The 22,405-nt window shown below is 35.5% G+C and overlaps 2 protein-coding genes and 1 pseudogene across 3 annotated transcripts; 2 read left to right on the forward strand and 1 right to left on the reverse strand.

The window, feature by feature from the left end:
* The first annotated feature begins 420 nt into the window (after window positions 1–420).
* On the forward strand, window positions 421–10,226 carry LOC121764045 (annotated as a pseudogene).
* Window positions 10,227–14,032: 3,806 nt separating this feature from the next.
* Window positions 14,033–16,928, forward strand: LOC121765931 (O-fucosyltransferase 20-like). Its single transcript, XM_042162229.1, has 5 exons — window positions 14,033–14,700; window positions 14,785–14,953; window positions 15,486–15,575; window positions 15,705–15,988; window positions 16,081–16,928. Exons 1-5 carry the CDS (start codon window positions 14,114–14,116, stop codon window positions 16,574–16,576), a joined length of 1,626 nt encoding a protein of 541 aa, XP_042018163.1. The 5' UTR covers window positions 14,033–14,113; the 3' UTR covers window positions 16,577–16,928.
* A 677-nt stretch (window positions 16,929–17,605) lies between these two features.
* LOC121765870 (S-adenosyl-L-methionine-dependent uroporphyrinogen III methyltransferase, chloroplastic-like) lies at window positions 17,606–20,313 on the reverse strand. Of its 2 annotated transcripts, none has more exons than XM_042162146.1 (5): window positions 19,589–20,313; window positions 19,059–19,136; window positions 18,881–18,950; window positions 18,193–18,470; window positions 17,606–18,056 (listed from the first exon to the last, which is right to left on the reverse strand). In XM_042162146.1, exons 1-5 carry the CDS (start codon window positions 20,114–20,116, stop codon window positions 17,907–17,909), a joined length of 1,104 nt encoding a protein of 367 aa, XP_042018080.1. In that variant the 5' UTR covers window positions 20,117–20,313; the 3' UTR covers window positions 17,606–17,906. The 2 variants fall into 2 exon arrangements, with proteins under 2 accessions (XP_042018080.1, XP_042018079.1); XM_042162145.1 differs by having other exon boundaries at window positions 19,059–19,139.
* Between the last annotated feature and the right edge of the window lie 2,092 nt (window positions 20,314–22,405).

Genomic DNA, 22,405 nt, shown 5'->3' on the forward strand with positions numbered 1-22,405 from the left:
AAATTAAAAAAAAATAATCCCAAATCATCTATAAATACACACATTCATCATCTATTTGGGCAAAATTCGGCCACGAGTAGTGGGTTTTTTTATTTTATGAATTTAATTATGTAATTTTTAATTTTTAGGATTTAATTTATGTAATTTTTAATTTTTAAGACTTTAACTATGAAATTTTTAATTTTTAGGATTTTAATTATGTAATTTTTAGTTTTTTTAGTAAGTAGTAATAGTATTTTGGGCATTTTTAATGTATTTTAATATTGTGGAAATGTTTTTATTTAAATTGAATAATAGAATGGTGGGACCTTTGAGCATGTCTTTGCGGAATAACACGGATGTGGGTGTTGTGCACTTGTTTAAGAGCAGGGAGTAAAAGTGGATCCGAGCCTACATCCATGCTCGTTGACAAGAACACGAATGTGGATGCTCTTAGGTAGACTTCAAAGTACTGCACTGTTTGGCATGACCAAAGTACTATTGAACAAGTGTGAAGTCATAATTTTATTTCAGTTTGTTTCTGTGTTTTTCTATATTTTTTCTTCAATTAATATATTTAAAAAAGTTAAAATGGTTGGGCTGTTGATATTATATTGCAGAGGTGTCAATTTGTGGTTGGGGCTGTGGGAAGGGCTGTTGACGTGGCAAAAAGAATTGTGGCTGGGCTGATGCTACTGTATGAACCATGAAGAGTATCACCTCATAAACAATTACAATTGGGAATAATATTTTTACTCATTTAAAAAATTTATCCCTAATCTAGCCCAACAAATTTATCACTATTTTTGTTTTAATAAAAGTTATTAAAAGTAGTATTACAAATATTTTAAAAAAACTAATGCTAGGCGATATTAGGATATGGGGAAGATATAGTTTTTGTTTAGCCAATAAATAGATTTAGTACCAATTTAAATGTAAATAAATTTAAATTAGTAAATAAGCGACATATTCACATGACATAACGACATCATTTTACAATTGGATTTTTATTGTCATTATTTTATAAAACATGTTGGCAATTGAAACTAAAAATATAACATATAACTGTCTCACATCGGTGTCAAGAGAAAACTGAAACTAGTATATAAGTCTCATGGACCCTTCCTCCTATCACCAATTGGTTTTAGGATAGAACCCATGGATTTCTATCATGGTATCAGAGCGGGTCACCGACTGTGGGTCAAATCTAACTGACCCAGCAGTATATCTGGGCCGAAACTGAAAAAATGACTGACCCAACAGTATATCTGGACTTAAAAATTGGGCCAAGTGGTCCAACTGATCAAAAAAAAATTGGGCCGATTGTCCAATTGATTAGAAAAAAGTCCAACCCCTCCAAGGTTCACCTTGAAGGGTTTGAGGGAGAGTGTTGGCAATTGAAACTAAAAATATAACATATAACTGTCACACATCGGTGTCAAGAGAAAACTGAAACTAGTATATAAGTCTCATGGGCCCCTCCTCCTATCACCAATTGGTTTTAGGATGGAACCCATGGATTTCTATCAAACACATAAGTCAACTGATGCTGCCCATCTTGTGTCAACATCAATTTTATAGATTCGAAACACATTCGATAGACTGTCGCAACTGCGTAGGAGCCGCGACCGTTGTGTTGGCTGACAAATGACGGGCAAGTGGGCGGTGGAAAGTGCATGGTTTCGTTGCGATCTATCACATACTATGTGTTAGTACATCAACAACTATCTATTTCATCCATCCAAAAAAAGTAGTCTTATTTGTGACAAATACGAGTTTTAATGTGAAATTGGTCCGAAAAAATTAAGGAATTGTGAGATTGTTGATGAAATGAATTAGATTTGGGTGGTATTTATAGATTTAGAAATTAACAATAAATAAATAAAAGTGGGGAGCGGGGGGAGCCCAATCGCCCCTCCACACCCAAGGCGTCTCTCCCGCCGCCCACCCACAACCCGTGGCCACCCGCGCCCCTCCGCCACCACGTCGCAGCATCACAACCCGATGCTCTTACTACGGCCTTACTGTCTGACGATTAATAAAATAAATAATTAACATTACATAGTAATTAGAGCTATTGGATTTTTTTGGAATTGGATTGGTTTAGTAGGTTACTAGGAATTAAAAAGCCCGACGCATTTACAACTATAGGTTCGTAGGTTATATATCTCCCCAACATGTTTACAACTATATTTTTTCCCATTCTTGCAATTATTGGTTGAGTTATGGAATTTTATGATTATTAATTTCTTGAGGCTTGTTTTGTGAAATGAAAGGAAAAACTATATGGGACACATTCAGCCATACGACAGGTTTTTAATGTTTATATTATATGGTTGGTGATAAAATGCAAACTTTAATTATTGTATAAATTCGAAACTGTGATTTGGACTATTTAAAAATGTCAATAGATAGACAAAATATTAGCAACAAAAAATGTCAACACAGTTTCAACATAATGTCAACACAGCATCAACAGTTGGCACTCTGTTGACATTTTCTGTTGCTATTATTTTGTCATCTGTTGATATTTTCTAACGGTTATGATGATAGTTTGGAGTTTGTACAATATTTAGAGTTTGCATCTGATTACATCCCTATATTAATATGCTAATAAATTAAAAATTAGACTCACATTGTCCCACAATAAGAATCTTATTTTGTCATTTCCGTTCGTCCCATAATAAGAGTCATGTATCACTTAAACTATATATGGTAAGTAGTATTTTTATAGTTAGTATTTTTATTATATCAAAACATGTATAACATTTTTATTATTTATGTTGGCTCTTTTTTTTGTTTGGAACATAGGATACTACTGCTAATAAAAAGTAGCCAACCAACATGAGCACTAAAGATACACAATTTTGACAATAGCTGACACACCTTATTCTATTTTTCAAATTTTCGAAAATAACTCACGAAAAATGATCAAATTTCATAACATTTAAGTAGACTTACATAATAAAATGGCATTTTTTTCCCATTCTTGCAATTATTGATTGAGTTATGGAGTTTGAAGATAAAATTTATTTTGTGACATGAAAGTATGAGGGCGCTGCATTTGAAGGGGGAAAAGGAAAAAGTATATGGGACACATTTAGCCACACGCCAGGTTTTGTCAATTCCACTTTAATATTTAATCTTTATATTATAGGAGTACGTAATAAATAAATAAACTAAAGGTCATTTATGGTCCTAAGCATATGACGATTTTACGATTTTGATCCAAAACATTATCTTTTAAATTATTGTATCCTGAATAAATAAAAACGGTCCGGATTTAGTCCACTTTAGATGGAGCCGTCAAATTTTTAACGGTCAACCCAAAACTAAGTGAATTTTGATTGGATTAACAACTTTTAATTAGAATATGAAGTAGGAGACCCCTCAATTTTCTTTTAATACTATAACCTAACATTTGTTATTGTTTTATTATAAAAAGACTAAAAGCCATTTGTGGTCCTAAGTATTCTAATTAAAAGTTGTTAATCCAGCCAAAATTCAATTAATTGTGGGTTGACCGTTAAAAATTTGACGGCTCCATCCAAAATGGACTAAATTCGGACCGTTTTCATTTGTTCAGCATGCAATAATTCAAAAGATAATGTTTTAGACTAAAATCGTAAAATCGTCATATGTTTAGGACCACAAATGACCTTAAGTCTACTAAATAAATATAAAGAAATTATAGTATGGATTGGCCCCCACTTGATCAGTGTTTGATTTTTAAATATTTTTCTAAAGAAATTATAGTATGAATCGTTATATGTTTAGGACTACCCAGGGGAAAAGAGTATAACGTGGATATGCATATTAGGGCATCCACTATAGGGGAGGCGCGCCGGCAGCCTCCAATCCGTCGCCGCCCCGCCGATCTATAGTGCATGGAGCGTCCACCCCGAGGCGGACGCCATTTTTGGGGCGGAAGGCCCTCCGGCGATAAGGGTGCGAGGACGCGCCGGTCACACCTTGCCGCCCCTATAGGCGCGCCGGCCGCCCCCAATAAATTATTTTTTTTTATAATTATTTTCGAAAATTGTATTATAAATACCACTCCTCCACAACCCATTTTACACCCTTTTCAAACACTCTCCATTAATTCACTCTCTACACTTTTACTCTCAAAAAATGCACGGTGGAGACGACGAATCACCCGTTTCCAATACAACGAATATTCGATCTCAATTACCTCGTTTTCTAATTATTTACATTCCGATAATTTTAATTATAATTGATTTAAAATAAACGAAAAAAAAATGAAAAGTGGTTAAAAATTTTGGGGCTATTGGAAGTGTACACCTTATAGCTGCGGACAAATAAAATGGGGCTGTGGACAAAAAAGAGGCGGGGCTATTGGAAGTGTCCGCGATATAGTGGATGCCCCTATATCCCTAAATTCTAACTGGGCGGAATGATATGTTTTTAGTTGTGAATATTTAAGGCTGAAAAAATCAATTAAAATTGATTAATTCTGAAAAATTGTGCCATTCACTGAAATTAAAAGTTTGCAGGTAAAATATCAGACGGAACCAACGGTGACGTGGCTACAAATTTCTACAATCTTTATAAAAAGGTTTTGTTACCCTTATCTTCTTCCTTCAAGAAAATTTATAGAGGGTATTTCCTCTCGTAAATGAGATGAATATGATTAGATCATTCGGATAATTTAATTTTTTAAATTTAAAATGATTTATTATAGAGCATAATAAATTGAGGATTGTTACTAAAATGCAAAATTTGGAATAATTATGACTATGGAAAATACATAAAATTGAAAATGACGCGCGTCCGAATATTATTATCGAGTTATATCCATCTTGCATGAATAAATATTTGATTGTTTGATGTGTTAATTTGATTTGGCAGGATGATGTCAAATTGGTAAAGAATTTAGGAGTTGATGCTTTGAGAATGTCCATCTCTTGGCCTCGAATATTACCTCGTAAGAATAAGTAAATTACTAGATATTTGATATTTTGATTACGTAGCTTATATATTGTGAAATGTTAGAGTTAATTTTTATAATAAACTGAAGCATTTACACACAAAAACTCTTATCAGGTGGGAAGCTAAGTGGTGGAATCAACAAAGGAGTAGCCTTTTACAACAACGTCTTCAATGAGCTCATAGCAAATGGTATGGTAAACATTTTCGAAAAATCTTTATTCTTCAAAGTTTAATCCCAACTTTATAGAAAAATAAAATCTTACTATTATAACTCAACTTTTGATCTCATGCATAATTATATATAGCCTGATTTTTAAAAAAATTTACAAAAATAGCTTGACTTGCATTTGTAAAACTTTCAATCTTATTTATGTCCTTTTCTTAAAGGTATAACCCCATTCATTTGTGACACTATTTCATTGGGACGTTCCTCAAGCACTAGAAGATGAGTATGGAGGATTCCTAAGTCCACTCATTATGTAAGTCAATCTATGCATACATACATAATCATTGATCATTAGCAAAATAAAACGATAGCAGTACTAAACATAGTTATGGTTTTGGGTTTTCAGAGATGATTTTAGAGATTTGGCAGAAGTTTGTTTCAAAGAATTTGGTGATCGGATTAAGCATTGGATAACAGTAAACGAGGCATATATTTTCTCTCTAAATGGATACGATGGAGGGTTGTACGGACGATACGCGCCAGGGAGAGGCTCCTCTTGCCCTCAAGGCGACTCTGCAACCGAACCTTACATTGCCGCTCATGAACACAGTATAAATTTATAATTACAGAAATAAGTGTGACAAATATTGCAATATATACGTAATTATAATATTTTTTCATAATAATAATGAGAATACAATATAAATATTTTTATCTTAAAACAAGTGATAAAGTGATGCATAATTAAAACCTGAAGTTTCTTGATTTAAAATGCTCCATGAATCCAATGTTTTATCTGTGTTAACAAAAACATCTCCATCCGATATCTGTGACACAAATTTGCCAAAAAAGAAGTTAGTATAAATCTTGAAAACGATGCATATCACATATGTATATTACTCCATATATATGGTATTGAAAATATATAGGAGTAAGAAAAGACATACTTGATGGAGAGATTGTTTGGAATTGAGGCTTGAACTATGAATTGAGTGAGAAGAGACAACAACTGCTTCTTTGCAAAGTAAACAAAGCAGAAACAGGAAAACTAACAAACATTGCAAAGCCATATGTATAATTTTGGGATTGGGAGTGGAGATATGAGCTGCATAATTTTCTGTATAATAATTCAATCCTATGAAATCGAATGACCCTTTCAACATTGAGCTTTCCTCCTTTGTAAAATTTGGCAACTGATTTTTTACAATGGAACGCATTACTGCTGGATAATCTCCTTCTACTATTGGATTCTAAACCTACATTTACATTAATTATCAAATATGTTCCACATTTACAATATCGATCAAATTAATTATATACAAGTAGTTTACTCACCATCCATACATAAATTCAAGGGCTCTTTCGGCAGCTTTGATATCGAATAAGGTACAAACCAGTTGGATAATAGTGTTATGCCGATTTCTCCCTTTTGAGTCGCCTACCCACGATTTAATATCAATATAAATAAAAATAATTAATGAAGTTTAAATACTTTATGCATGCAAATGATGAAATCAAACCTGGTATTTGTGTTTGTATAGTTTGAAAGTTGTAGCATGAGAGAGATGCAAATGATGAATGTTAGATGAATGCTAGATGAATGTTAGATCTAGAATTTTATATTTGTATACATTGATTTTCATTTTACATTGTATATATTGATTATTTTAAAATTATTATGCAAATTTTTTATGTAACAGTCCTTTTATATTTGAGGCATTTTAAATATTATATTTAATTTATGGTTATGTATTTAAGTTAACATTCTATTATAAGTGATTAAGAGTATGTTGATATCTAAAGAAAAATTTTAATATTTAAATTATCAAAAAATATAAATAATTAAAGGTTGAAATAGGCAACTCAAAAGGGAGAAATAGGCACAACACAAGTATCCAACTGGATTGTACCTTATTCGAGCATCGATCTGTATATCAAAGCTGCACAACGAGCCCTTGATTTTATGTATGGATGGTGAGTTACCTCTCACACATTTACAATGAAAAAAAATATTTTATCCGTCCATAATTAAAAGTCTTTTTCTATTTTTCTATGTTCACAAAAATTAATTCCTTTCTATTTTTGGTAATATGGCCCATCATTTTTTCTCTTTTATTTTTTCTTTCTTTCTTACAAGTATATATTTATCCACCTACAATTAAAAATATTTAACTTTTTTATTTTCTATTTTATTAATTTTTAAAATTTGTATCATACACTACTAATAAGATTATTGATAGTGAACGGATGAAATACTATATGTTTTGAAGATTATAGGCTAATATTATATTTTTACTATTCTCCTTTTCTATTACTTTGATATTGGGAATAATAAATTTATTTAGCTTTCAAGTATTTTAGATGTGAAAATTGCCTAAGATTTATACTGGAATTATATAAATAATATGTGATTTTTCACGACCATTTGAAATGATGCCATTTGCTTAGAAAGTGGGCCGGGTCAATTTTTAAAAAACATAGTACCACTAAATTTATTGGGTATGTCAATATCAATAGGGTGGTCTATTTTTAAAATACTAGGAAAAACTCTGTTAAGGAAACTAATAATTCTAGCCTAAATCGACAAGTAATTACAAAATCCATAATTTAACTTATAAGTTATAACTAGTTTAAAATCTGCAGTTGTAGGATTTCATTCTCACTAAAGACATGTGAATATATATGTTTTTTTCTCTTATTTTTTTGAAGAGAATATATATTTCTCCCAGTAATATAATTCATATCTTATTTAAGTTGATTTCAATTCAGTAATTTTATTTGATATTGTAAATGTGGAATTAATTCATTTACGCCTGTTTGTAGGTTTATGAATCCAATAGTATATGGAGATTATCCAGCAATAATGCGTTCCATTGTAAAAAATCGATTGCCAAAATTTACAGAGGAGGAAAGCTTAATGCTGAAAGGGTCATTTGATTTCATAGGATTAAACTATTATACAGCAAATTATGCAAGTATATATGTAGTAAGTATGGTTCATCTTTCTTGTAAGTCGTTATCATTTTTAAATATTAATTCTATTCATATATATGTAGTAAGTATTTTTTATTATTATTTATTTGTATTTTTGCAATGATTTCACAGCGGATATTGACGGTGTACCAATTGGTGATCCGGTAAGTCATAACAATTGTTTTTATGGGAGTCGCCTTTACATATTGGTTTTAGTGATAAAGCAAGATCTAAAAAAATTAATCATACTTAATTGAATATTTAGTTTGCGTAATTTGGTCGGTGATGGATGATTTGGTATTTTGGTTTGCACTCTAATGACTTATCGTGGTATGATATAACAGAATAAAGGTGAAACATAATGAAATTATGGTACGATATAATAGAATATAGATGAAACATAAAGAAATTATTAGAATGAAGATGTGAATGAAATAATAATTTCTTTGCCTTTTTCATTTTATCTCCTCCATTTCATCTTATATTCATTATACTAAGCAAATGAATATTATGGAGTAAGAATCACTATTTTATTTCTTCTCTATGTATTCGATCATATCAAGAAGGGATTAAGAGCATCCACATCGGAGAGCAGGCTCCGTTCGTCCGTCCGTGCGCTCTTGCCGCTGGCACGGACGTGCTCTTAGCTAAGAGCACGTCCGTGCCAACGAGCAGGGCGACGTAACACGTTTCTATTGGCCGTTGGCATTTTCTTTTTCTTTTTTTTTAAAGTAAAAAATAATACCAAAAATTAAAAAAATATATATTTTTTCGGATTTCCAAAAATATACAGATTTTATTACCATTTTTTTGAATTTTTTTTAAAAAAATTTAATCCCAAAATTATAGTATATAAATACACACATTCATCATCCATTTGAGCGAAATTCGGCCACGAGTAGTGAGTTTTTTTAATTTTATGAATTTAATTATGTAATTTTTAATTTTTAGGATTTAAATTATGTAATTTTTAATTTTTAAGACTTTAATTATGTAATTTTTAATTTCTAGGATTTTAATTATGTAAATTGTAATTTTTTTGTAATTTGTAATATTATTTAGATTATTTTTAATGAATTTTAATTTTGTGGAAATGTTTTTATTTAAATTGAATAATGGAGTGGTGGGGTCCTTGTGCTCGTCCTTGCGGAAGAGCACGGATGTGGGTGTTGTGCTCTTGCCTAAGAGGAGGGAGTAAAAGTGGGGCACGGATGTGGATGCTCTAACAACCAACCCAATTGGAACAATTGTTAATCTTCCTAAAATTTTCGTGGATTACATACTCCCTCCGTCCGGCATTAAGAGTCTCGGTTGATCATTTTCATCTGTTCGGCATTAGGAGTCCCGGTTAGACATTTCCATAGAAGGTGAAATAAAAATATTATAAAATAAAACACTAAAAAGCACAAGTAAAAACACATCCAAAGAATAAAACAAATAATAATGCAAATGGGTCTCACCTTCCATTATCACATACTCCAATTATTACACCCAACTCAACCGGGGCTCCTAATGCTTGAGGGAGGGAGTACTATATATCTTATCAATTTTATCTATCTCATCTACAAATGAACAATTTCTTTGATTATTGTTAGTTCAACACTACATATGTAGTTAGCGTATTCTATGTCTACCCACAAGGACTTCATGATATTCTACTCTACACCAAGCAAAATTACAACATTACAAAAACTATTTACGTAACAGAAACAGGTATTTGTAAATATTCTTTAATTTATTATTACTATATAGTAGTAAATGTTATTTTTTAAACATTATTTTTTATTATTTTTAGGTATAGGTGACTTTTACAATAGTAGTACAGAAGACCAACAACGAATTGATTTTTACTATGGTCATATTAGAGCTGTTCAACAAGCCATTGAGTAAGTACTTCTTTACATTCATATAGTATTATTGTGAAATAATAGACCTATATATATACAACAATTGTTATTAATCAGTAATTTTATTTCTTTATGACAGGAAGGGTGTAAATGTAAAAGGCTTTTTTGCATGGTCATTTTTGGACAATTTTGAATGGGCGTTGGGTTACACGATTCGATTTGGGTTTTACTATGTGGATTACGAGAATGAGCTTAAAAGAATTCCTAAAAGATATGCTTTATGGTTTAAGAATTTCCTCAACTACAAGTAAAAATGTACTTGTGTGCTTGTATTGGTCTGTAGTAGTAGTAGAGTGATTAATGTTTGAGTCAAAAATTACATATTTGAATTTATTTTGATATAATCTTTAAATTTTATATTTAATTTATTTACCAATATGTTATTTGACAATGCAACTCTGTATTGTATTTTTATATATGAAGTAACAAATTTTATTTGTAGTTCTTTTATACTCATATTTGTAGTATGATACTACTAGCTAGCTGTAAAACGAATCTAGTCAAAATTAATAATAAAGATACACAATTATGTCTAATAGGCGTGTACACGGTACACCCTTATCCTAGTAAAGCCTATCAAGATAAAAATTAAGTACTGTATTATAAATTTATCGCACTTTTAATATATTGTGTAGATTATTTAGGAAAAGTCTCTATTATCTCAAAAAAAATACTATAAATTATTATGTCAAAATTCTAAATTAAAAAATTGGAATATACAGTCTATTGAAATAAATTTCTAGATCGTCCTTAAATATGATTAAAATAGAAAATGCTAACGTCACAGCTTTAAAAAAATGGATTATACCTGCTGATTTTTGGGTCAATTTTATGGATGCACTAATCAACCTATTATCCACTTGGGAGCATATATATGTAAATGATGATTTACCCAAGAAACTCAAATTAAGAAAATGAAATTTCAAAAGTTTTATAGAGAATTACTTCATATATTAATGACCGGCTCTTTTTGATAATAGACTAAAATGTGATTTCTACTTTCGTTCCATTCATTTTATTGATGTAACGAAATGGAATAGTCATGTGATGAGATAGAGGAGATAATAGTAGAATAAAAATACCCAAAAAATTGTCATTCCAATCTTATCTCCATTCTCTATTTTCATTACATTCCATTATATCATGATTGACTCTATTAATGACTTAAAACTTCATCCAAATATTAAGGAGAGAATCATAAATTGGTGTAAAGGTGGAAGACTATTATATAGTGCTAATTGAGAATTGTGCGTAATAAAGATGCCTATTTAAAATTGTGAGCAATAAAGATGTCCTAAATAGGAAACCGATTAATTTATGACATAATTAAAATACATAGGTCATTATTATTGAAACAGAGGTGTATTATTTATTCAAAAAAAGAGGCATCGAAATTATTAACAGAATTTTTAATGATAGCATAAAAATTATTAGCTATAAAACAACTTATAATTGGTGTAGTTTGTGTTGGTCAAAGAAGCAAGCAATATAGATGCATATAACGAGCTGTCAAAGTTGAATATTGTGGAATACAGCAGGCTTGCTTTTCAATGGGACAAACCGTCTTTCCAAATTTGTTTACCCACGTAATTATACTTAGATGAACATTTTTTTTAATTGTTAGAGCAACCACATTCGTGCTCTTGCCAAAGAGTACGGATGTAGGCCCGAACCCACTTTTACTCTCTGCTCTTAGGCAATAGCACAACACTCACATCCATACTCTCCCGCAAGGACACACTCAAGGGTCCCACTATTCTATTATTCAATTTAAATAAAAACATTTCCACAATATTAAAATGCATTAAAAATAACCTAAATAATATTACAAATTACAAAAAAAATAAAAATTACATAATTAAAATCCTAAAAATTAAAAATTACATAATTAAATTCATAATATTAAAAAAACCCACTACTCGTGGCCGAATTTCGCTCAAATGTGTTTGATTAGGTCTTCTTGTAGCTCAACGTGGGTTCAGGTATCGCGCATTGTGTGCCTTATTTCGATCCTCTCACCCACCGTCGTATGCACACATCGGCGTGGGGGAGACCTCGCGGTTGAGCTTTCGGCTTCATCCTCGTCGTAAAAGCTAGCCGCCCTCGGTCCTTCGTCGCCTATAATCATGTTATGCAAGATAATACACGTGTACATGATGTCGGCGATATTTTTCACGTACCATAGCCGAGACGGGGCCTTCAAATGTTGAATCGGGCTTGAAGGACCCCAAAATCTCTATCGACGTCTTTACGAGCGGACTCTTGATGCTGCGCAAAAAGAACCCGTCTCGGGTCTTGCGGGTTGCTGAGCGTCTTCACGAAAGTCGACCACCTTGGGTAGATACCATCGGTGAGATGGTAACCCATGTGGTATGTATTTCCGTTGACGGTGTAGTCGATCGTCGGTGCTACACCATTCAACACATCATTGAAGAGTGGTGAAGAATAGAACACGTTCAAGTCGTTGTTGGATCCGGCAATACCGAAATATGCATGTCAAATCCATAGGCGGTAGTCGGCGACCGCTTCAAGGATAAGTGTTGGGTCGCCGCCTTTGTGGCCGCTTAAGTGTTGCCCCCTCCAAGCAGTCGGGCAATTCTTCCACCTCCAATACATGCAGTCAATGCTGCCAAGCATACCGGGAAAACCATGGACTGTTTCGTGAAGACGAAGCAACCGTTGGCAATCATCGGTGGTGGGTGCCCGAAGGAATTCATCCCTGAAAGTTGAACGAACGCCCTCGCAAAAATTTTAAGGCAAAGGATTCCAGTGGACTCACCGACATGCAAATACTAGTCGAAGAGGTCAGTCGTTTGCCCAGTAGCAAGTTGTCGGATGGCACACGTACAATTCTGCAACGCCGAGAGACTTTGCCGACCGACTGCATCTGTTCTTGTTTGAAAGTATTCAACACGGGCGGACAATGTGTTGACAATACGCATAAACAAGCGTTTTGACATGCGAAAACGGCGCCGAAAGTAATCTTCCGGAAACCACGGCTGGTCGGAAAAATAGTCGGCAACGAGCCTTTCGTTGGCTCCCTCCCGGTCACGATGGATGTATCGGCGAGTTGATCTAGTTGGTTGAGGAAGAGGGGTGGGGGTATTCGCTGCGACATAGGCTTCATAGGCGGCACGATGTTGTTCATGTATTCTTGTTCTTCGCGCTCCGCTTCCGCAATGAGATGGGTGAGAGAGGAAGATGTAGATATAAGTTGTATGAAAAAATATGAATGAGAGATGAATGAGAGATGACTTGATGTGAAAAATGAATGATGAATGTGTGTATTTATAGATGATTTTAGGGATAATAAAAATTAAAAAAAAAATCAAAAAGATCCAGAAAAACGGTAAAAAAAACGGCCAGATTTTTAGGATTCTGATTTTTTTTTTATTTTTGGTATTATTTTCGATTTTTAAAAAAAATGAATTTCCAACAGAAATGTCGTTGGCCAATCAGAACGCGCCACATCAGCTGCTGGCTGGCATGGACATGCTCGATGCATCGAGCAGCGCCGCATTAGTGGCAAGAGCACAGCGGCGAACAGCGGAGCCGTGCCGCTAGCACGAACGGACGGACAACATCCTGCTCACCGCTGCGGACGCTATTAGACGTAATTTGTCTAGAAAATTAGCATAACAATGAAATTTGATTATTTCATGCCAAACGAACATAACATTACCAAAGGTAGTTCTTTAAATATTTATACTATATCTTATTACCACACAATATTATAAAAATATTTAAATTCTAAAATGGGGCGCATAGTCACTCGAAACAGAACAAATATCCAATTAAGATTCTTAAGAGAGAGTAATAATAACTTAAGACATTAATAATCAATGCCATTTTCCTTCTAATTTTGAATGCGCTTCCCAATTAATCCAAGGCTTGAAGTAATTAATAAAAACGAATATATAAATGAGGAAACAGAATTCTGCAAAACGCGATTTCGTTTCCGATTCAAAATCGCGTTTCTACATCAGATTCCCGCGGCACACACAAACTCTCTGTACAACTTTGCCTAACCCACTTTCTTCATATTTGAATGTGTTTTTTCTCGTTTCTGTCGACTTAAATATTCCACGAAAGCTCAACCAAACCCATTCCTACTCACGCGTTTTCTCATCTCTCTGCAATGGCGGTGCCGAAGATCATCAACAAGAGCCACATTTCCGTCCAATCACAGATCATCAACTCCCTCTCCGACGCATCGCTCGATTTTCTGCTTCAGCCTAACAAAAAGAAGCAAATTCATCGTTCAAAGCTGAGGGCTTTCCTCAGGAGCTCGAGGTTCTTCATTTCCCTCGCCTTTTTGCTGGGATTTCTCTGGATGTTGAAGATTCTATCCAACTTCGACCCCTCCGCGCCCTTCTCCCAGCTCCCTTGCTCCGTATCTCAGGAGACTGAGGCAGTAATCGAAAATGGGGGTGCGGATTCTGACCTAGATTTTGCCGCCAAAATTGGGGAAAAGGGTGAGGAGAGTGAGTTCTGGAAGCAGCCTGATGGGATGGGGTATTGGCCTTGTTTGGATTTCAGCGGCGGATATCGAAGAGAGAGCGGCGAGATTGTGAAGGATAGGGCCAACTATTTGATGGTGGTGGTTGCTGGAGGCATGAATCAGCAGAGGAATCAGATTATCGATGCTGTTGTGATTGCAAGGATTCTTGGGGCTGCTTTGGTTGTTCCGATTTTGCAGAAGAATGTTATCTGGGCTGATGAAAGGTTTGTTTTTTAGACCAATTTTTCAATCCTATTTGTGTTTTACGCAATAAGTTGTTGATTTTGATTATGTTTTGGTTATTGCAGTGAATTCAGTGATATATTTGATTTGGATCATTTCAAGAGTGTTTTGGCGAATGATGTGAGAATAGTTTCATCTCTGCCGTCGACACATGTGATGACGAGGCCGGTGGAGGAGAAGAGGACTCCCCTTCACGCATCGCCTCAGTGGATTCGCTCTCACTATCATAAAAAGGTTGCCTTCATTTATTCTAGTTTGGTCACGTTTTTTGTTTCTTGGTCTTGCTATTGCTAGAAGAGTGGGAAAAGATTATCTAATACTCCCTCCTTCCCATAGAAATAGGCCCTTTAGGGTTGACACGAGTTTTAATGTGTAATTGGTAAAGTAAGAGAGAAGGAGAAAAAGTAGTTGAAATTGTGTAGTGAGTGGTGGGACCATAAATGATAAAGTAAAAGAAAAGAAGAAAAAAGTTACCATAAATGGATATGGACTATTTCTATGGGACGGACGAAAAATGAAATATGGCATTTTTATGGGACGGAGGGAGTATTACTGTTTGCAGCTGTCAGCTTTGAACTTTCTTTTGAGCTGCAAAGGTTAATGAGATGACTCTAAAGTTCGAATCTTTCAAAAAAAGACAGCTTAGTGGTATTGATTCCTATTTTTGTAGGCCGGCCTAGATTGTTTTGGAGATTCTCCAATGATTTGAATATTGCTTTGTTTAGTAACAAGTTATTGATCGAAGGAAACCCTTTGTGTCTTGCAGCTTAGGAGGGAGGGTGTGTTGCTGCTTCGTGGCCTGGATTCGAGGCTCTCTAAGGATCTCCCTTCCGATCTCCAGAAGCTTCGTTGCAAGGTATCTTTGGCCGCCTTTTCTTTCTACATACACTGAAAAGCATCTACCTTTTGCTTAGGAGTTCACATTTGTAGCTGCTTCTATTATTCTGTTTGAGCTTTGCACATTCTCACCCTAATCAACATGCAGGTGACTTTTGATGCTCTACGATTCGTCCCACGTATCATTGAGCTTGGTACCAAGCTCACAGAGAGAATGAGAAGCAAAGGACCTTACCTTGCTCTCCATTTGAGAATGGAGAAGGATGTATGGGTGAGGACTGGCTGCCTCCCTGGTCTAACTCGTGACTATGATGAGATGATAAACAATGAACGGAAAGCACGCCCCGAGCTCTTGACTTCAAGATCAAACATGACCTATCATGACAGGAAACTCGCAGGCCTCTGCCCGTTGAACGCGTTGGAAGTCGCTAGGTAAGTCATGCTCAACTTTTGGAATTCAAGAATGGCATGAAATTTTATCACGACCGTTGTTCTAAACGTATGTACGTAATTCGTATGCTTAGGTTACTTAAAGCTTTGGGAGCTCCAACGAGCACGAGAATCTACTGGGCAGGAGGCGTTCCGTTGGGTGGAAAAGAAGCCCTGCTGCCACTCACCTCAGAGTTTCCCCATTTCTTCAACAAGGAAGACCTTGCATTGCCAGGTGAACTCGAGCCAATAGCTAACAAGCCCTCCCTTCTGGCTGCTGTTGACGACATAGTCTCTGAGAATAGTGATGTGTTCATGCCATCGCATGGTGGAAATATGGGGCATGCTATTCAAGGGCACAGAGCCTATGCAGGCCACAAGAAGACTATAATCCCTAACAAGAGACAGATGATACCACACTTCTTGAACTCTTCCATTCCCGAATCCGAGTTCAACAGACTGATTCTTGAGTTGCAGCAGGATTCCATGGGACAGCCGGTGCTCAGGACCAGCAAAGCAGGGAGAGATGTCACTAAGTACCCTATCCCCGAGTGCATGTGCAATGGCACGACAGCGCATTCCGCTGTCTAACTCTCTACGGATCTCACTCTTTACCACATGAGTTATCGCATACCATTTGATCATATCAGTTGTGATCTTCAACGCCATTCTACCAATGCAATGGGGCCTTAAATTGAAGGTAACGTTTCGAAGTAGGCTGGGCATTGATGTCTTTGAATCTTGAAACTGCAGCTAGAGAAAGCTTTCCATGGAAAAAACTGAAGGAAGTAGCGAGGAGATTGCATAGAAATGAAATTTTTAGCTAATAGGTGTAAAAATTGCACCTTACATTCCTATTCTATTCAATTTGTTTATTCATTCTTTGTAGTAAAGAAGCCACACTATATACATGTACAGATATGGAAATTAAATTTTGGTTTAAGTTTTCTGTGATTCAACACTTACTTTTCCTGTTAAGTAAACATAATTCTGTTAATAAGTAGTACTATTAGTAATTTTATTAGTGTTTATATTTGTTTCATGGTAGAATTTAGGACATTACATTCAGTTGATGAGAAACAATTCAAACAAACTATTCATTTTTTGATTCAATTGTTTCCAAATATTGACAAAACCTTAATAACTTATGAAGTACCAGAACTTATTAGGAAATCACGTAAGAAGTTGCTGACAGAAATGTGACAGAATTCATATGTCAGCGAATCTAGGGATTGTCGAAAATGCCCTTAAAGCCATTTGGGCATTTTCGTCCGAAAAGTGGCTAAAAAACATGATTCGTGATTATGTTTAACGTTAGGGTCCTCTGACAAATTTTTTTTTTGGAACCTGTGGTATCACAACCCGAAAAGTTAGAGACTTTTGAGACAGATCACTCTTCCAAATAAATGTCTAACCTTTTTTGGTTGGTTAGTGCACCAATCCAGACCAGAATTGAGTTTATTTGAAAATTATTAAGAAACTAGCACGGTTAATTGCTTTTTCTTAAGCTAAACATTTTCAGATTTATTTTTTCTAATAAAATAAATACCTGGTTGTAATATAGAAACATTATCGAAACGAAACATGAAATCAAAAGGGCTTACGAGAAAGAGAGAAAAATAAATAAAAGGCATAAATAACATCAACGCTCTCTGATTTTAGTTTTAAAACAGAGACCCCTACATTTTATCAAATACAACAACTCTGTTACCAATTATTATCATAATTTGAACCAAGATAAATAAACTAATTCCGCAATCCACTAGCAAAAATGAAGCATGAGATGCTTACGATTGCTTGTAATCTCACATCGAAGCCTGATGCAGATTCACGGGCTGCAAAAGCAACCAAAGAAGCTACTTATTAGTTAACTCGTGTCTTCAAAGACAGGGTTCGTTGCTTCACCTCCGGGTAAACCTTGTCATCTAGATTCGACCAGAGAGGAAGTTTCTAGCATGGCATGCGGCCATAATGGCGAAAGAGCAACAACTTTCCCGATGATGATTAAAGAAGGTGAAACTAGCTGGTTCGTTGCTATTTCATCAGCAAGGTCCTTCAGTTCAGCAAACACCTAATGGTTGCAAATGAGGTTAGGATTGGATGATATGAAAGGATAATTCTGACATTTGACATAATCTGCCTTATGTGTCTGCTATCCGACCTTAAATGCATCCATCGAAATTAGAACTTGGTTTAGATTGGCTTACTATGCGCTGTTGAGGAGTAGTTCCTCGCTCGATTGCTGCAGCAGGTGTGTTGTCTGGCAAACCATGAAGCATTAGTTTGGAGGCAAGGGAAGGGAGAGTCGACAAGCCCATATAGACAACCAGTGTGGAATCCGGATCAGCAGCATTCACTGCGACAAACAGAGGATCCGTTCCTCCCTTTCTTGAGTGTCCTGTTAGAAATCGGACACTAGTTGCAACACCACGGTGTGTCAATGGAATTCCTAATTCAGCAGCTATTCCAGAAGCAGCTGTTATGCCTGTCAGTTCACAGAAACACATATATCAGGTCATTATACATTGTTAAGTTATATTTTTCATGAAAGTTGAAGCTTGTATACAGAATCTGTTTCAGCAAATATATATAATAGTAGCTCATTTCGTCATTCATGTAACTCGGTTTAGCATTTTCTCTAATGTCTCTTGTTTAATGTGGAACACAGCCAAAGTAGCAAAGCCTACGCATTATTATGTGAAGGCTGGGAGATCCTAGTTTTCTATACTAAGGAACTTCCCGAAAGTAGTGAATCGCCGTCATGAATTAATAAAGAAGTCACCAGTTACAAATCACGATTGAAGTGCAAACTTAATGAAGGAATACACCAAAACACACATGAACACAACATACACACAAGAATGAAAATCATTCCGTAATCCATAATCGCCATACCTGGAATGACTTTCACTTCAATCCCTTGTTGTTGTAGAAAGTCCATCTCCTCTCCACCCCTTCCAAATACCTGCAACCAAAGGTTATAGTAAATCAAAACCCAACTTTCAAAAACATCACGGTTAAGTAGCAAATGGCATGAATACTCTCTAATGTTATAAGCTCTTATAGTACTTACCAAAGGATCTCCACCTTTAAGCCTTACAACATTTGCTCCAGCTTCAGCAAAACTTAAGAGCAATTCATGAATCTCCTCCTGCTAAATCCCTCAATGGTAAGTATTTTTCCAGCAACAATACAGCAATACATTTTCTAGCGTTTATACATATATTTTTTCATGAGAACTCCAGATACAACATCAATAGGCGGAGATGTTTTTCACAACCAGAACCACAGTATATCAATCCTACAGCACTCAGATCATCTTTATACCTGCCCAAGTAAGTCTTTTTACATCTTATACATCAACACCTACAAGAACTTCACCATTGACTCAAACTTACATAGGAACAAACATTACAACATAGACCGCACCCTGTTATCCGATCAATCGCTACAGAGACCACACAATCATCCGATTCACAGATCATTCAAAACTACCAATTTTAACAAAACACACTCATACCCAAATAAACCACATATCAAAATTGACAATAACAAATCACAAAACTTTAAAATTGGGTTAAATTAAGCAACAAAAAAACAAACCTGAGTTCTGCTATGGTAGCCAGCAGTCTTCCCAACATACAGAAGATTCGCATTAGGCCCAACCAAATTCAAAACATCATTAGACACCAATCGATCATACAACAGCAAATCAGCGCTCTCGATCACTCTCAACGCCTTAATCGTCAAAAGCTCAGGATCACCAGGCCCTGTCCCCACCAAGAACACATTGCCAGCCCCCTTCGTCTCACCCCCATTTTCATCTCTCCTCTTCTCCCTCAAAACCTCAACCAGCTTCTTGAGCTCCGGGAGCTGCATAGCTATGTCATAATCCCTAACGAAGTCTTGATCGGAGGGGAGCTGGCAGGAGCACGAGGGCTGCGGCAGCTGGGTCTTGTACACCCAGCTGTCCCGCTGGTACCTCTCGATTGAGTGCTTCTCAGTGAAAGGTGACGCCTTTGGCGAATCGGACGAGCAATTGAGGGTGAAAGCCTTTATTTGAGGGGAAGGGTTGGGGTTTCTTGATTGGTAAATTGGTGTGGAAGATGGGAGTCTGCTTGATAGGGCCATCGATTGAGTGGGAATTGGGATTGAATGGCTATAGAAGGTGTGGTTTGGGAGAGATGGAGAGTGGGTTTATATACATTTGTGTAAGGAGACGTGATGTGGGGAAGATACAGTTTTACAGAGATGGAGAGGCCAATTCTGATTTGGATTTTTGAGGGACGCTTTTTGAAGCTTTTGAAGGGTTGAGAAGGCAAGGCAACTATGCTTTTGAAAAGTGGACAAAGAAGCTAAAGCTAGACTGTCAATTTTTTATTGAAAATTATTATGTCATTTTCAAAGAATAAAGAGTATCTCTTTCATGCGAAGGAAGTGGAGAAATAGTTTTTGGTATTTTTTTATTTTTATTAAAATATACTGCACTAATTAGTTTAAGAAATTGATCTTCTACCCTCCCAAAACTAATCCTACCCACTCAAAAAATTATTTCGGTTATAGATTAGCTCTTATAGAAATTAATTGTGTGATCAATTTGAATTTAAAATTCAAGCTTGTTAGTTGTTTGTCTACAAGGAGATTGGGCCTTGCTTAATTTTGACAATGGGGCCTTTAAGTTCTGGGCCTCTTTTACAAATCGGTTTTTAGTGTTACCCAATATTATAACACAAATTGGGCAATTGGATTTTGCCTTTTGCAGTAGAACGTGGATTTTAGTGTAGGAAATAGGATTGAAAATGGCTGTATTCAATTAGTTTTTCATTTTTCTAATGTATTTTCCGGTTGATGATGATTCATCTTCTTTAGTCCTTGTACTTCTCTCACTTTTTTTCCTCATACTCTTGTTGTATCTTTTTTCTCCAATATATTTGTCATTCTTTAGTTCCTTGTTAAATATGGTAGTTGTAGTGGTTGTCTTCGCGTGTAAGACTAAAGAAGTTTGAGTAACTCGGTCGACAAAATTGTTAATCATCTTCTTTAGTCCTTGTACTTCTCCCACTTTTTTTCCTCATACTCCTGTTGTATCTTTTTTCTCCAATATATTTGTCATTCTTTAGTTCCTTGTTAAATATGGTAGTTGTAGTGGTTGTCTTCGCGTGTAAGACTAAAGAAGTTTGAGTAACTCGGTCGACAAAATTGTTTGTAGTGGTTGTCTTCGCGTGTAAGACTAAAGAAGTTAGAGTAGCTCGGTCGACAAAATTGTTTGTAGTGGTTGTCTTCGCGTGTAAGACTAAAGAAGTTAGAGTAGCTCGGTCGACAAAATTGTTTGAACGTATCGTTATTTGAGAATATATGATGATGTGGACCTGATTCCTACAGTAAGATAGTGAAAGATGACATCTTAGCAATTGCGAAAAGAGTTTGTTAATTATGGAGCCTAAAATATCTCCTACCATATTTAGGATTTGTTTTTTCTTGAAGTATATTTCCTTGTGATAGATTTATTCCTTATGGAATATGTTTCCTAGTTTGACTAGAATTAGGGCTTCCTAGTTGCTTATAAATAGAGGTGCTCCCTCATTGTCAAATTATCCTGAAATTATATAGAGAAATCCCTGGCTTGGCATCGCCCCCAGACGTAGATACACATTCTATCGAACTGGGTAAACAATTCGTTGTGTTCATTATCTTTCATATTCATGATTGTCTGTGTTTATTTCCCAACAACTGGTATCAGAGCCTAAGGTTTAAGAGGAAGAAACCAGGATGGGGATCGACGGGAAGATTGTTGTAGAGAAGTTCAACGGATCTGATTTCAGATTTTGGAAGATGCGGATTGAGGATTACCTGTACGGTAAAGATCTGTGGAAACCTTTAAAAACCAAACCCGAAAAGATGGAACAGGAGGAGTGGGAGATGTTGGACATAAAAGCGATGTGCGCAATTAGGCTATCGTTGTCCAAGGATGTAGCTTATCACACGACTGCAGCAAAGTCGACGAAGGAGATGATGAAGATCTTGGATGACATGTATCAGAAACCATCAACGACAAACAAGGTACATCTGATTAGACGATTGTTTAATTTTAGAATGCAAGAGGGAAAGCCGGTGCAACAACATCTCAACGAGTTCAACATGATTACCTCGCAACAGAACTAGGTTGATATAAAATTCGCTGATGAAATTTGTGCCCTAATTTTGCTATCGTCCCTGCCTGAGAGTTGGGCTGGCACAGTGACAACAGTTACTGCTGTAGAGACAAACCTGGCAGTTGACAGAGTAAGAGATCTGATGATTGGTGAGGAAGTTCGCCGGAGAGAATCAGGATCTTCTACTTCTGGATCAGTACTGAGTACAAAACGAAGAGACAGATCTAAGGGAAAGCAAAATCGTGGAAGATCAAAATCCAGAGGAATG

The sequence above is a fragment of the Salvia splendens genome, chromosome 14 (assembly GCF_004379255.2).
Source record: "Salvia splendens isolate huo1 chromosome 14, SspV2, whole genome shotgun sequence".
NCBI classification, from domain to species: Eukaryota; Viridiplantae; Streptophyta; class Magnoliopsida; order Lamiales; family Lamiaceae; genus Salvia; species Salvia splendens.

Coding starts and splice junctions, on each gene's coding strand:
- LOC121765931 (XM_042162229.1), top strand. CDS start 14,114: ATGGCGGTGCCGAAGATCATCAACAAGAGCCACATTTCCGTCCAATCA. Junction 14,954..15,485: donor GCTCTCACTATCATAAAAAG/GTTGCCTTCATT, acceptor TGTGTCTTGCAG/CTTAGGAGGGAGGGTGTGTT. Junction 15,989..16,080: donor AACGCGTTGGAAGTCGCTAG/GTAAGTCATGCT, acceptor TCGTATGCTTAG/GTTACTTAAAGCTTTGGGAG.
- LOC121765870 (XM_042162145.1), bottom strand. CDS start 20,116: ATGGCCCTATCAAGCAGACTCCCATCTTCCACACCAATTTACCAATCA. Junction 19,140..19,588: donor GCTACCATAGCAGAACTCAG/GTTTGTTTTTTT, acceptor TGAGGGATTTAG/CAGGAGGAGATTCATGAATT. Junction 18,057..18,192: donor CTACTCCTCAACAGCGCATA/GTAAGCCAATCT, acceptor TGCAACCATTAG/GTGTTTGCTGAACTGAAGGA.